Source organism: Vombatus ursinus, unplaced genomic scaffold (genome assembly GCF_900497805.2).
Source record: "Vombatus ursinus unplaced genomic scaffold, bare-nosed wombat genome assembly UNPS02014768.1, whole genome shotgun sequence".
Classification (NCBI taxonomy): domain Eukaryota; kingdom Metazoa; phylum Chordata; class Mammalia; order Diprotodontia; family Vombatidae; genus Vombatus; species Vombatus ursinus.
In genome coordinates, this window is record NW_020954546.1 from 18,923,770 (window position 1) to 18,936,452 (window position 12,683).

The window sequence follows — 12,683 nt, forward strand, 5'->3', positions numbered from 1 at the left end:
CTTAATAAATGCAGCTCTCCTGTAGGCTAGCTGTGGCTTTGTCTCCCTACCTTATTAGCAGTAGCACAGGGCCCCGTGGATTTACTGATGGAGTGGGGAGGATCTACATGAACTATATGAAGCTGATGCTACGATTCCATTGTCAGCCAGACTGAAGTTCTCAGCTCTCTTCCTGGTGATGGGAAGGGGTTGCATGGAATATGGTGGGGGGTCAATCCCCCCGTTGACAACTGGCACAATCATGACATCATGGATTACAAGATCAGAGAGCTAGAGAGGCCCTCATCAGAGGCCACCTAGGACAACCCTCTCTTTTTCCAGATGAGGAAACATTCCAAGAGAGGTAACAACTGTGGTCTAACCGGGGAAGACAATGTGCAACTATGTACAAACAAGACATAGAATTAAGCAAGAGTAACTTGTTTCTATGTGACAGGGGAAGGATTTGACTCTGACTCCAGAATCAGTAGGGTTGTTTTTTTTGTTGTTGTATCATCAGATACTTAAAAAAAACAAGTTGACTCTTCCATAAACTATGCTGTTCTTAAGGCTTTGCCCAACTATCTTCAACCACCGGCTCCAGGTGTTATCAGTGCTCCCACGTCCCTATCTTTCAACAGAAAATGATGTGCTTGGTGGCATTCTTTCCCATTTCTTAACTTTGTGCTTATAAAGTGGTTAATATGCATTGTCTCATTTGATATTCACAATCTTCCAGTGAAGATAATAAATATATTTTACAAGGAAGGAAACTGAGGCTCAGAGAGAAGTAGCATCCCTCCCTACCTCCCATCGACCACCAAGGTCACCCAACTGAGAAGCAGTGAGACAAGTACTCAAATCTAAGGCTGGCCCTCTTCCACCCAAACACCCTCACCCACACCCACACTCACCCCCGACCCTTGCTGCACTGCTGTAAAGACATGACCGGGTTTCCCTTTAAATATTTTTGGGTGGGTGGGGTGCTGGCATGGGCAGGTCTCTGTAAGTGGCATCAACGAGGTGGAGGAGGCCGTCATTATTCTGATGGAATGTCAACATGATTTAATATTTCAAAAGAATTATGCCATCACACGTGTCTGATAAGCCCCCTTAGAATCAAGGGAATTGAGCTCTCTTTCTTGTAGGAGACCCAAAGGAGGCAGCCATCTTCCGTGGGAAAACTGCCAAGCCCGCTTAGGTTCCAGGGTCAGGCCACACGGCACAAATGTGGGTCGCTGCACAAGAGAGTCAAACTTTCTCTTTCGGCAGTTTTCCAGCCTTTATGAGTCACTTTTCAGAGGTTAAGAGACGCATCTATAAAAAATATAATCAAAAGAAAACTAGTGTTCCAAGCATTCCAAAAAGAATATTTTATTAAGCTCAGTTCCTGGGATGAAGGCATTTTAAAAATAACCATGATGACCTTCAAAAAAAACAAGCCCTGGGGACTGTGGGAGCTCTCTGCTGGGGCAGAAATGAACCTCAAGATTCATGTGAACAGCAGTAGCTCTAAGAATGAAGGGAAGACAGGGGCCCACTTTACACATGGCTATAAGATGCCTGGAAATTTATTGTTTGCATAAAAAGCAAATTGTCCTCCTGGTTTTGGAATCTGGCTGGGAGAAATACTCCAATGCAATCACATTGCAATTACCCCTGATGCAGAGAGGCTTTCATTCTAATCCATCCATGGATTAGCTCTTTAGGAAGTGGCGTGGAAACAGAAAGACACAGAATGCAAAGTAGATTTTGACCGAAGACCAATCCCATTTCACAAGGGGCTGGCACAGAGTCAGAAAAGTAAAGAGCTAACTGTGAAGCAGTAAAACCACTTCCATTCATGGCAAATTGGATGGTTTTTGGGAACTACTCTTCTAAAAGAGCAGTGATCTGAACTCCAGGAGGGCAAGTGTCCAATGAGGGCAATGAGTCTGGATGCTGAGAAGGGCATCACCGCTCAGGGTGAGCAGGCAGTGAGACCCGGCCCATGCCAGCTCATCCCTTAACACCAGGTGGGCACCAGACATGATAATCATGCTCACTGCCCTTTGAGTCAAAGTCCACCGATGGCAGTTCTGATCCGCTGGTCATTTCCCTACTTAGATCTAGAAGAGGCAAAACCCTGGGTCCTAGAATGAAACCCTAGCCTGAGTTCCATGCTCTTTCTTTTTCCAATGCAGGGCTTCTCCCCAGAATTCTGATTTTCTACTATTCTCCGCATGAAAATTCATTTGAGTTCTGTGTCCTTGTGATCACACAGTTAGTTAGGACTAGTCAGTTCTGGGGCCATTATGGTCCCAGCTTCCATCTCCCAACGAAGCCTGAGTCTCAACAGCCAGAGATGTCCTTGGATTTGTTCTTCCTCTGGAATCGTGTGTCCTTGGGATCAAAACCTCGCTCACTGGCCCCAAAGACTGCCCAAGGGGGAGTCCTGGCCACGTAATCCTTGGCGCTGAAGGTCTTTGACCCACGGCTGGTCTCATACTCGTGGATGAGGTCCTGGAATCGGTCATAATCAATCCAAGTCCACCATTCCCCATCAATCTTGAACTGTAAAGAGAAAGTAGAGTTGTTATATTAGTGGTTAAGGGTGATTACAACAGCATAAAACACAAGTCAGAGAGAGTGAAGCAGAAATGTTTTTCTTAAAGAAATTCCTAAAGCAGATCACCAAGCAACAGCCTGATCTTTTCTCTAAAACATGTCTTAGGAAGGTTAAAAAAAATCCCTCCATGCTCTAAGGACTAGTTCAGTCTCACAGCAGATTGCATTACAGTCAAAGGAGAGGAGGAGAGAGGAAGGGAGGGGGAGAGAGGGGGAGAGAGGAGGAGGGGGAAAGAGGGGGAGGAGAGGGAGAGAAGGGGAAGAGAGAAGAGGGAGAATGGAGGGAGAGAAAGGGGGAGAGGGAAGAGAAGGAAGATGGGGAGAGGGTAAGGCAGGAGAGGGAGAGGAGAGTGAGAGAAGGAGACGGGGAGAGGGAGAGAGATTTATAGAGAGACTCTATAGATGGATATATATAGATGGATAGGTACATTCACAGACATACAGATATATAGATATTCCAACAAGATCCTCAGAATGTGAAGGGGCCAGAGAGGCAATCTAATCCTGCCTTCATCTGGAAAAAAACAGTAATTCCCTCTCCAACATACGTGGCATGTACCATCTCACAAAGTCTCAAAAAGACCCATGAAATCAAATGTACCTCCTTGCATTAATATCTTCAATTCACCTTAAAAAATTGCCCATATCAGAGTGTTTGTGTATAAATATTTAAAGTCATGAGATGGGAGAGGAAGCACTGTGTTTGAGGAACAGAGGAAAAAGCCAGTTTGGCTGGAGCATAGAGTGGGGGGGAGGGTGAGTAATGCTAGGAAAGGGCCAGGCAGGGAAGCATTTTAAATGCCAAGCGACGCATATTTGGTCCTCGAGGCAGCAGAGAAACACGAGTTTACTGCCACGGTCTGATGGGTGTTTTAGGCAAATTACTTGGGCAGTTTGTGGAAGACAAAAGGGAGATCAAGCAAGAGGCTTATTCCAGGGGTCTGGGAGGAAGGGCAGGAGAACCTGAATGAGGCTGGGGCCAATGGGAAGGGGCCAGATGCCCGGATGTGATGGAGGCAGAAGCAGCAAGATCCAGAAAGGACGCAGACATGTAGGATGAGTGAAAGTGTGTGGTTGGGGGTGGGGGAGGTAGGGGGGAGATGGGGGGAGAGAAGATAACGAGGTCTGTTTTGGATATGCTGAGTTTAAATTTTCCAATGGCAGTCGGTGATATGGGATTGGAAACAAGGAAAGAGATGAGGGCTAATATACCTAGGTCCCTCGGAGCCATCTGCACAGAGACAATAATGAACCTGACAGTAACTGATGAAGTCAAGGAGAGAGCCTTCAGAGAAAGAAGAGAATGGGGCCCGAGACAGAGGCTGGGGGAACAACCACAATCAGTGGGCTGGGTGTGGATGCTGACTCAACAAAAGAGATGAAGATCGAGCAATCCGAAAGGCAGGAGGAGAGCAGAGCCATGAAAACCCAGAGAGGAGACAGGATCCAGAATGAGAGTCACCAGCAGCAGATGCTTAGGAGAGGCCAAGAAGGGGAAAGACTGGGAAAAGGCTGTTGGACTTAGAGATTAAGAGGTCATCGGTAACTCTGTAAAGAGGAGTGTCAGGCAAGTGATGAGACTGCAAAGGGTCAAAATCGGCTAAAAGCCCGCTTTAGTTGCTGTGAAATCCCTGGGTCAACAATGTCTATGTTCTGAGGAAACCCCAGGCTCAAGTCTCCCCCCTCCCCTTGCGCAGGCTCCACTTAGCTGCCAAAGTGACCTTCCTAAAGCACAGGGCTGACCGGGCACCCACCCACCCAAGGGGCTCCCTACCACCTCCAGGAGCAAATAGGAAATCCTTCCCCACCTGCCCTTTCCATCTCTTCAATCTTCTTCTCCTTAACCTCCCTCCACACACTCCACATACTTGCATGGTGTCTTCCCCATTAGAAGGGGAGCCCCTTGAGGGCAGGGACCTTTCATTGTATCCTCTTAGCTTAGGCCAGTGCCTGGCACATAGGAAGCTCTTAATACGTGATTGCCTGCCTGATACCATCTCATACCATTACTATGAAGCTTGGGTAACTCCTATGATTCAGCCTGGAAGGAAAGTCATTTGATTTGTACCGTTTCACCAGTAATACTTATTTCATCAATAAAACATGCACACAACTTTGGGAGGCAATATATATAAGTATTAATAACCACATTATTTTAGACAAAGATCCTGAGGCTCAGAGCAATTCAGTGATTTGCTCAGGGTCACAGCCAGTAAATATGAGAATAAGGATTGGAAGCTCAGTCTTCTAAGCCTCCAAGTTCTACTCTCTCCACTGGAATACCAGAGTACCCCAAAGTCCAGCCCTTTTCTTCCACGTGTGTGTGGGGGGAAGGGGGTGGGGAATCAGTTCAACATAGTGACCAGGAGGCTAGGCAATGTGCCTGTGACCACTCAACTAACAGCAATTAGAGCCAGGACCTGATTTCCCAGTTTTCTAACTTCTCTGATGTAAATAATCACGTCTTAAATGTTCTAGCCAAGAAAAATGTAAAATATACACACTCTTGGCTGCTTAGAAAAATGAAAAAGCCTGCACTGCAAAATTTGACTTTTTGCTGAATGACCAAAAAAAGCTTTGTGGGTTAAGGTGGAAATGGATGCAAAATTTTAATTATTCTACCCAGATGAGCATCCGCCTCATACGGTGGTGCTTTGGAATGGTGGTGCAAGTGCCCCATGTTAGAGGGGAAATAGAACACAAGGAATCAAGAAGAAGCCACTAATCTCCTAGATTATTATTATTGTTATTATTATTATCATTATTATTATTATTTCTGCTGCTGCTTATTCCTCTTCCTCCTTTTCCTTCTCATCATCATCATCAAATAAGGTATAAACCTATTATTTTACTGATACAGGCAACTCCCAAATTAGGAAATTCTCTCTGCCAATGCGCAGGGGAGGGGAGAGGACAAGAGAAGAAAAGGGAGAAGGGAGAGGTGGGAGAGGGAAGAAGGAAGAGGGGAGAGGCGGGAGAGGGGAGAAGGGACAGAGGGGGCAAAGGGGAGAAGGGAGACGGAGGAGAGGGGAGGAGAGGAGACAGGAGTCATCCATTGAATTTCACATTTTTTTAATAACATGTAACCTATTCTCTTGTATATGTATAATACACAAGTTTATGATGCATAACCTCTTTCCTAGACCGTTAAGTTCCATGAAGACAGGGACCATATCTTATTTTAGTCTCTACATATTTCCCAGAACCTTGCTCAGTGCTTGGAGACAGCAAAGAGCCTCCTCCTACTGGGTTAGAGGCCCTTGTAATCAGAAATAAGGCTGCTCAAAATAAGTAGCAGTCACACAAATGATAGTGGACATCACATGTATGAACAAGATCCCTATGGTTGACTGTAGAAGAAATATAAGACGGTGAATGCAGGACTCTGTATTAAGCCAAACGTTGTGAAATCATAGAAAAATGCTATGAAAAAATGTCATAAAGCTTTGGCCAAGTAGTAACATGTTCAAGATGTGTGTGTGTGTGTGTGTGTGTGTGTGTGTGTGTCTGTCTGTCTGTCTGTCTGTCTGTCTGTCTAGATCTACAGGCATGCACCTGTGCAGCTGGGATATTTGCTCCTCCTCCATTTTGATAACTGAGGAAGTGATGTGTGTTGGCCCAAAAGGACCCACATGGTGACGGGAAGCTCTGGTAGCTGGGCAAGACTGAAGAAGGCAGAGAAAAGGGCCTGAGGGGCACAGAGGAGTGTCAACCAGAAAGAAGAGAAGGGCTCAGTCCACTTTATGCCTCCCTCTGGCACTGGGGAGAAGTTCCCAAAAGACTGAAAGACTCTTCAGACATTGGCCTCAGTCTGAGAAATTGGGATTTGGGATGGCGGTGCTACAGGAGGGGAAGAGAGTGAGAGTAGGGGAGTGAGGAGAAGAGTGCAGGCAGGACAGAGATGGGAAGAGAGGGAGAGAAGAAAAGGAAGAGAGTATTACCTTCCCCCACACACACTTAAGGGGACAGGTAGGCAAGCTATCAGGGAAGAGCTGCCACCAGGGAAGGCATCATACTTGGGCTTGAGACTCTGGGGGTTTACTGAATATACAGGAATGATAGCTGCTCATTCTAGGATTTCTATTTTGTCTCCCCCCTTTTAAAAACTTTTATACTACTATGTGTGACCCACAGACATGTAAGGTTGGTCTCCTCTTCTAATGAGCAGGTACGTATTTTCCCAGGTTTGGGGGGCTGGGACTGTTAGCCAAAAGAATGAGAAAAAAATCCCCCCCCAAATGCTGCTGGGCCTTTTCTGTCATAGAACAGTTCCTGACACAAGCGTTCTATATACTTACACACCCAGAGCAAACAGCCATACAATTATGCTCATAATCATCAGTTATAAAATTTGGAAGCAAACCGCTGATGCCTACAAAATATCATAATTGCAACATTTATAAGAAAATGGAACAAGTGTTTTGGCAAAAATAAGCAAATATTAGGAATAATAAGATCAAGGAGAGAGGATGACATTTCTTAGCTAAGTCAGAGAAAGACAAATGAAAGAATATCACTACCCAGAAGGAGAAACACGCGTCTACTGTTTGTTTTCTGAGTGTTTCATTTTCTGCTCGATTGTGTGCTGGCTGCCAGGGAAGCTAAGCTTGTGATTCTCTGATGAAAACGTCCCAGAGCCCTAGGGAAGCGTGGGACCCTTGGGCTCTGGAGAGCAGGCTGAGAAAACCCCAACTAGAGAGTCTTTGTGGGGATGGACAAGGGACAGAAGGAAGAACCACCGGAGGACTGGAGAAAGAGTGACCCGAGAGACAACCATGCCCAAGAGGCAACAGGACGGAGAGTTTCAGGCGGGGAGGTGTGACCTGCACTCACAAGACAACAATAACAACAGCCACCACAACAGTAATGATGGTGACAGCCAGCATTACTACAGGGCTTGAAGGCTGGCAAAACTCTACACGTGTGTTACTCCTCTGATCCTCATGACAGCCCTGTGAAGCAGGGGCTATTATTTTCCACATTTCCACATCAGGAAACTGAGGCAGAAAGAGATTAAGTGACTTGCTCAGGATCGTGAAGCTAAAGAAGTGTCAGAGACAGGATTTGAATTCAGATCTTCCTGCCTCTAAATTCAGCTACATCAGAAACGGACAAATCATCAAATACTGAGAAGAGCACCTTAGATAAGGTATAATGCTGAGGTAAGACATAGGCCCTGCCCTCATGGAACTTACAGTTTAAGAGTCTTCTAAGCAACAATTCTTAAAGAAATCTGATGCATAATCACCGAGTTTGGTGACCTTGGAACCGTTACAGTGAAGCTGGAATACTTATCAAAGGAGATCAAAGCTAGAAGGGAGGCGGCTGGTAAGGAAGGAAAGGCCGAAGGTGTTAGAAAGGAAGAGGATGAATGCTCAGAACAGACGGATGGACAGATACCTGGCATACAGTAAACACTTAATAAATGCTTGTTGACTATTTCTCTCCTTTCAGGGAGAGGGCTGGGCCTGGCATCAGGAAGACCTGATAATAATATATTATTATAGATATATAATATATTAATTATAGATATTAATATATTAATATAATATATTAATTATAGATATATAATATATTAATATAGATAATAATTGTAAAACACTTAGCACAGTGCCTGGCACATAGTAGGTGCTATACAAATGTTGTTCTTGTTGTTATCACTTCAGAGCACTGAGTATTCATCAGTATCATCTAATTTTTCTTGAGCAGAGTTAGAGGCATGTTACTAAGGTTTCCTTCTGCTGAGGTCTTCAATCTCTTCTCTGCATTGCTATTTTAACAGAGCACCCTGGAGTTGGGCTGATCAAGTGATGAGGAATAGGCAGAGACTTCAGAAAGATTAATACTGCTCATGGAGGGGCAGAATGGAAGCTGGTCCAGGCCAACCATCTGTTAAAATGACACACAGTCATTTAGAAACATCTTACTGCTTGCATATTGGGACTAGCCCTCCAGACATCTGCCGTAAATCCAGGCTCCAAATCCAAGGCCCAGCATCACCCAAAGAGCAGAACGTTGGAGTGCTGCTCCAGTTTCTGGCTAAAATGGAAGAAATTGTAATACCAGAAGGACAACTCAAGGCTGGAAAGTCGGTGGCCAACGGATGTGATTTCCAATGTCTAAGGAGGCAAACTGGAAGTCTTGTGGATAAGCTAAAAGGTATTCACATATGAACAAAAGGTTTACAACTGCGCTCTGCCATGAGGTTCCTTCAAATTCCTAAATCAAAATATGAACCCAACATCCAGACCTCCCCAAATCTGAAGACATTCATGACTGAGTCCAACAGAGACAATTATGCAAAAGTCAAGCCGCTCCTGTCTGGAAGGCCTTCCTAAGTGCCATCTGAATACAAATGACCCTAAAGGGACAGACCCAACAGGGCTTACCTTCAAATGGAAAACCTGAAACTAGGCAACTTGACACAAAGCCACAAAAACCCCAGAGACAACCTTGGACTGCCACAGCCCCACAGAGCATCTGCAGAACAAACTGGGGCAGAATCATGAATGAAAGGAAAAGGTACAGGGCCTCCCTGGCAAAAATGAAACTAGGCCCCGCACAAACAAGAGTCATTTTGGGTTTGTGGGATCGGGATTTAGAGTTGGAGTAGGCCCTCGAGATCATCTGGCGCCATGTCCTGCCCTTCAAGGGGAGTGACTTGTCCAAGATCACACAGTCACTAAGTAGCAGAACCGATTCCAAGCCCAGGGCTCCTGCAGTACAAGCTCTTAGACAGGCGAGCCAATCTATGGAGTAATCCCTGATGCTCGGCAGCAGGGCGTTTACCCAGAGGCCCAGCAACTTGGTCTGTTGTGTTTTGTTTTAATATTAGATAACTGTATTTCAATAAGGTTGGTATCCACGGTATTCCTGTGTATTGTATTTTATGCACTCAAAAGCCTGATTCTGAGAAGAGGTCTCTAGACTTCACCAGACCCTGCCAAGGGACCACAGGATACAAACTCAGTGAAGGACCCCCCCACTCTAGGCTGTAAAAGCCATGTCCGGGCCCTTCCCTGGGAGGTAAAATTTCAGTTAAAGAGACCTCAGATTTTTCTTACTTTATTCTTATTCATTCTCACTTCAAATGTTCAATGAGGCGAAATATATTAATCCATCAAGGAAAGGAAGTCAATACTTCCTGACCTTCTGGTATACCAAGTTACTAATATGCTACTTAATTATCCTCTGTTCTAAGACAAAAGGGTGTAGGGAGTTCATGAGGGAGGTGATTGGGGGAAGTAGTGTTTCAATTAAAGACATTTAGCGTCCATCCAAGAAAGAAAGAAAGAAAGAAAGAAAGAAAGAAAGAAAGAAAGAAAGAAAGGACAAACCCCTTGTAAACAAAGATACGTGGTTGTACTCCCACAATGGCCGCAATCAAAAATGTATGTCTCCTGCACTGTGAACCCAATCGCCTCTGCCACTTTCTTTTCTGTAACTGGCAGTTTAAGGAGAGAATCTAAGCATCCCATGTTCCAGCTCTGCTTCTGCCCTTCCTACAAGGACAACCCAAGTTGAAGGACCACCATCCCCCCGTCCAAAGTGCTGCCCCAATAGAGGTGGTTAGCGGCAAGCTCAGGGCAGGATGCTGCCTTTCTAAACTCAAGCTCTAGAACCGACTTGCCCTGATCATCGAGGCCAGCCTCCTGGGTTCCTGTCCTCATTTACCCCGCAAGAATTCCCTGCTGCAAAATAATGACATAAAATCCTCATTTTCTCCCCAAAGAAACTGAGTGCCTTTTTCACAGATTGTTCCTGATGTTACCGAGTAATAAGGTCCCTTCTCGTGACAGGTGAAAACCTGCCATTCGTCAGCTTCTTTGGAAATTGGGGAAGGAGTTTCTAAAGGCCTTTCACAGCAGCCCACATTTGGCATGGGGTGTGCGACTCCTGTTACCGGGATTATCACAGATAGGAGTTGCTGCCCTTACGATGTTTGTTCTACATGTTTATCCAGATCTCCCGCCAAGAATGTTCTAATACAGAAAAGTCCCTGTCAATCATTTCACCCAGGCCTCCTTTTCCACCATTTGCATCTTCCTCCAACGTCCCCTGCGTCACTCTGACAACAGCCTGGGCTACGGCCCCAAACAGTGATTTCTGATGCGAGCGAGTGTTCTATGGGGGTCAGCCCAGCTCCGCTGGTCTACGATCCCTGAGAACAGCCAGCACTCTCAGTCTGTAGCAAGAACAATCTCCTTCTTTCCATGATTCAGTTATAGACTCAATATGTTATGAGTTGGAAGGGACCTTGGAGAACAATGAATGTAAGGTCCTCATCTTTATGGATGAGGCGGTTCCCTCAGTTTGGTCCCAGAGAGAAGGAATGACCTGCCCACGGCCACACAGCTAGTTAGTGGCTGTCAGACGCATAAAACGCGAGCGCCGGGTCTTAGAGGTTATCAAGTTCATTCCCCTGATGAGGAAACTGAGGCGCCTGGCTTCTCATCCAGGGTTCTTTACAGACTTTGCAAGAACAACACTTACACCAGATTGAGGAAACAGAGCAGGAACAAGGTGTACAAGAAGGATGGAAGACAGAGAAATAACGTGGGAGGAGAGGAAGAAGGGACAGGAGCTAAGTGCCTTGTTGTTGTTCAGTCATTTCGGTCATGTCTGACTCTTTGTGACCCATTTGGGGTTTCTTCCGCAAAGATACTGCAGTGGTTTGCCATTTCCTTCTCTGACTTATTTTACAGATGAGGAAACTGAGGCCAATAGGAGTAAATGACTTGCCTGGGGTCACACAGCTAGTAAATGCCTGAGGCCAAATTTGAACCCGGGTCTTCTTGGCCCCAGGCCTGGTGTTCTAGCCCCTGCACCACCTAGCTGCCTCTGCCTTGGACCATTTACAAAAAAACAAAAACAGAACAAAACGAAAAACCCCTTTTGACCTCTCCCCATCTCCTCTCACCCCCGGTAGTTATTATTCATCATCACCATCATCATAACTGCAGCAGCAGCAGCAGCCTCAGGGCAAACAATGAGTTGGCCTCAGGGAGGGCATTGGGGGGCACTGAAGGTGCCAGAGCAGATGAGGTCGTGGGTCTATCAAACCCAACCTTCCGCCTCTCACAGCTGCTGTATCTGCCACCTCACAGGAAGAAAACTCACAGCCCAGCTCAGCAACTGAGCAATGCAGCACACAACTCCGTGAAGGCCCCCAAGGGCGACACTGGGCAGGGTTAGCTTCTGAATGCCCTCGGTTCCACACTCTCTGGGCCTCATTTCTGTTGCCCAGTTTCACCTTTAAGCATCTCCAGCTCTTTGTAGTGGGACTCAATGGTAATGGTTCTGCTTGGCTTGGCTTGGCTTGGCTCTCAATAGCCCATTGCCTCTGGTCATGCTTATAGTTTGGCCACTGTTCTCAAATGGTTCAATGGTGGAACCAGGGCCGGAGCTCAGACTATCCGGATACCCAGTTCTGTACCCTCTCCATTAGAGCAGTGCACCTCCTAGTCACTGCTTTGACCATGGCTCTCCTGGCCTTTCAAAGCTAAGCCTCTCCCTGATTATACACTTGAGCCAACACGGAATCTCAGCAAGGCACTAATTTAGGAGGAAAAAGTAAATTCACCAATTATACCAAGAATATAAGAGAATCAGAGGGCCAACAAAGCTCAGCCTCAGTGGATCTAACGTGGCCTGGGCTGATCAATCAAACAAGTATTTATCGGGTACCTGTCAGGTGTCAGGCGTGGTGCTACGTGCTGGAGATACAAGCACCAAGAAAGGAACAATCCCTACTTTTGAGGATTTTACTAACATTCCCTTCCCTGGGGTTAGCCTGCATGGCCTGGCCCGATGTCCTTGGGGCCGTCTGTCACAATTAAACCTATATCCCAGATTCCAGCAACCATGACCTTTCTCCCTCTGGTCCCCAGTCAACAGGAATAACACACTTGTCCTAAGATGACATCGATGTGGGCCTTGGTCCTGCCCACTTTCCCAGTTCATTCTACTGGTAGATCTATAATGAGCAATGTCTTCCAAAGCACTAACACTGGCCTTGCCCCTTATTCCCCTCACTCAACAAGGTGACCACTGACCTCTAATTAGAAGATATGTCACCCTGAAATCAATACAGCCAC

At 46.0% G+C, this 12,683-nt stretch overlaps 1 protein-coding gene across 1 annotated transcript in view; it reads right to left on the bottom strand.

Moving 5' to 3' along the window:
• Window positions 1–1,341: 1,341 nt before the first annotated feature.
• The window catches only part of TYW1 (tRNA-yW synthesizing protein 1 homolog), a 242,919-nt gene continuing 231,577 nt past the window's right edge, over window positions 1,342–12,683 (bottom strand). Inside the window, exon 16 of the mRNA XM_027862445.1 lies at window positions 1,342–2,532. Within this exon, the coding sequence (XP_027718246.1) occupies window positions 2,311–2,532 (222 nt within the window). The 3' untranslated portion in view covers window positions 1,342–2,310. The remainder of the gene's footprint in view (window positions 2,533–12,683) is intronic.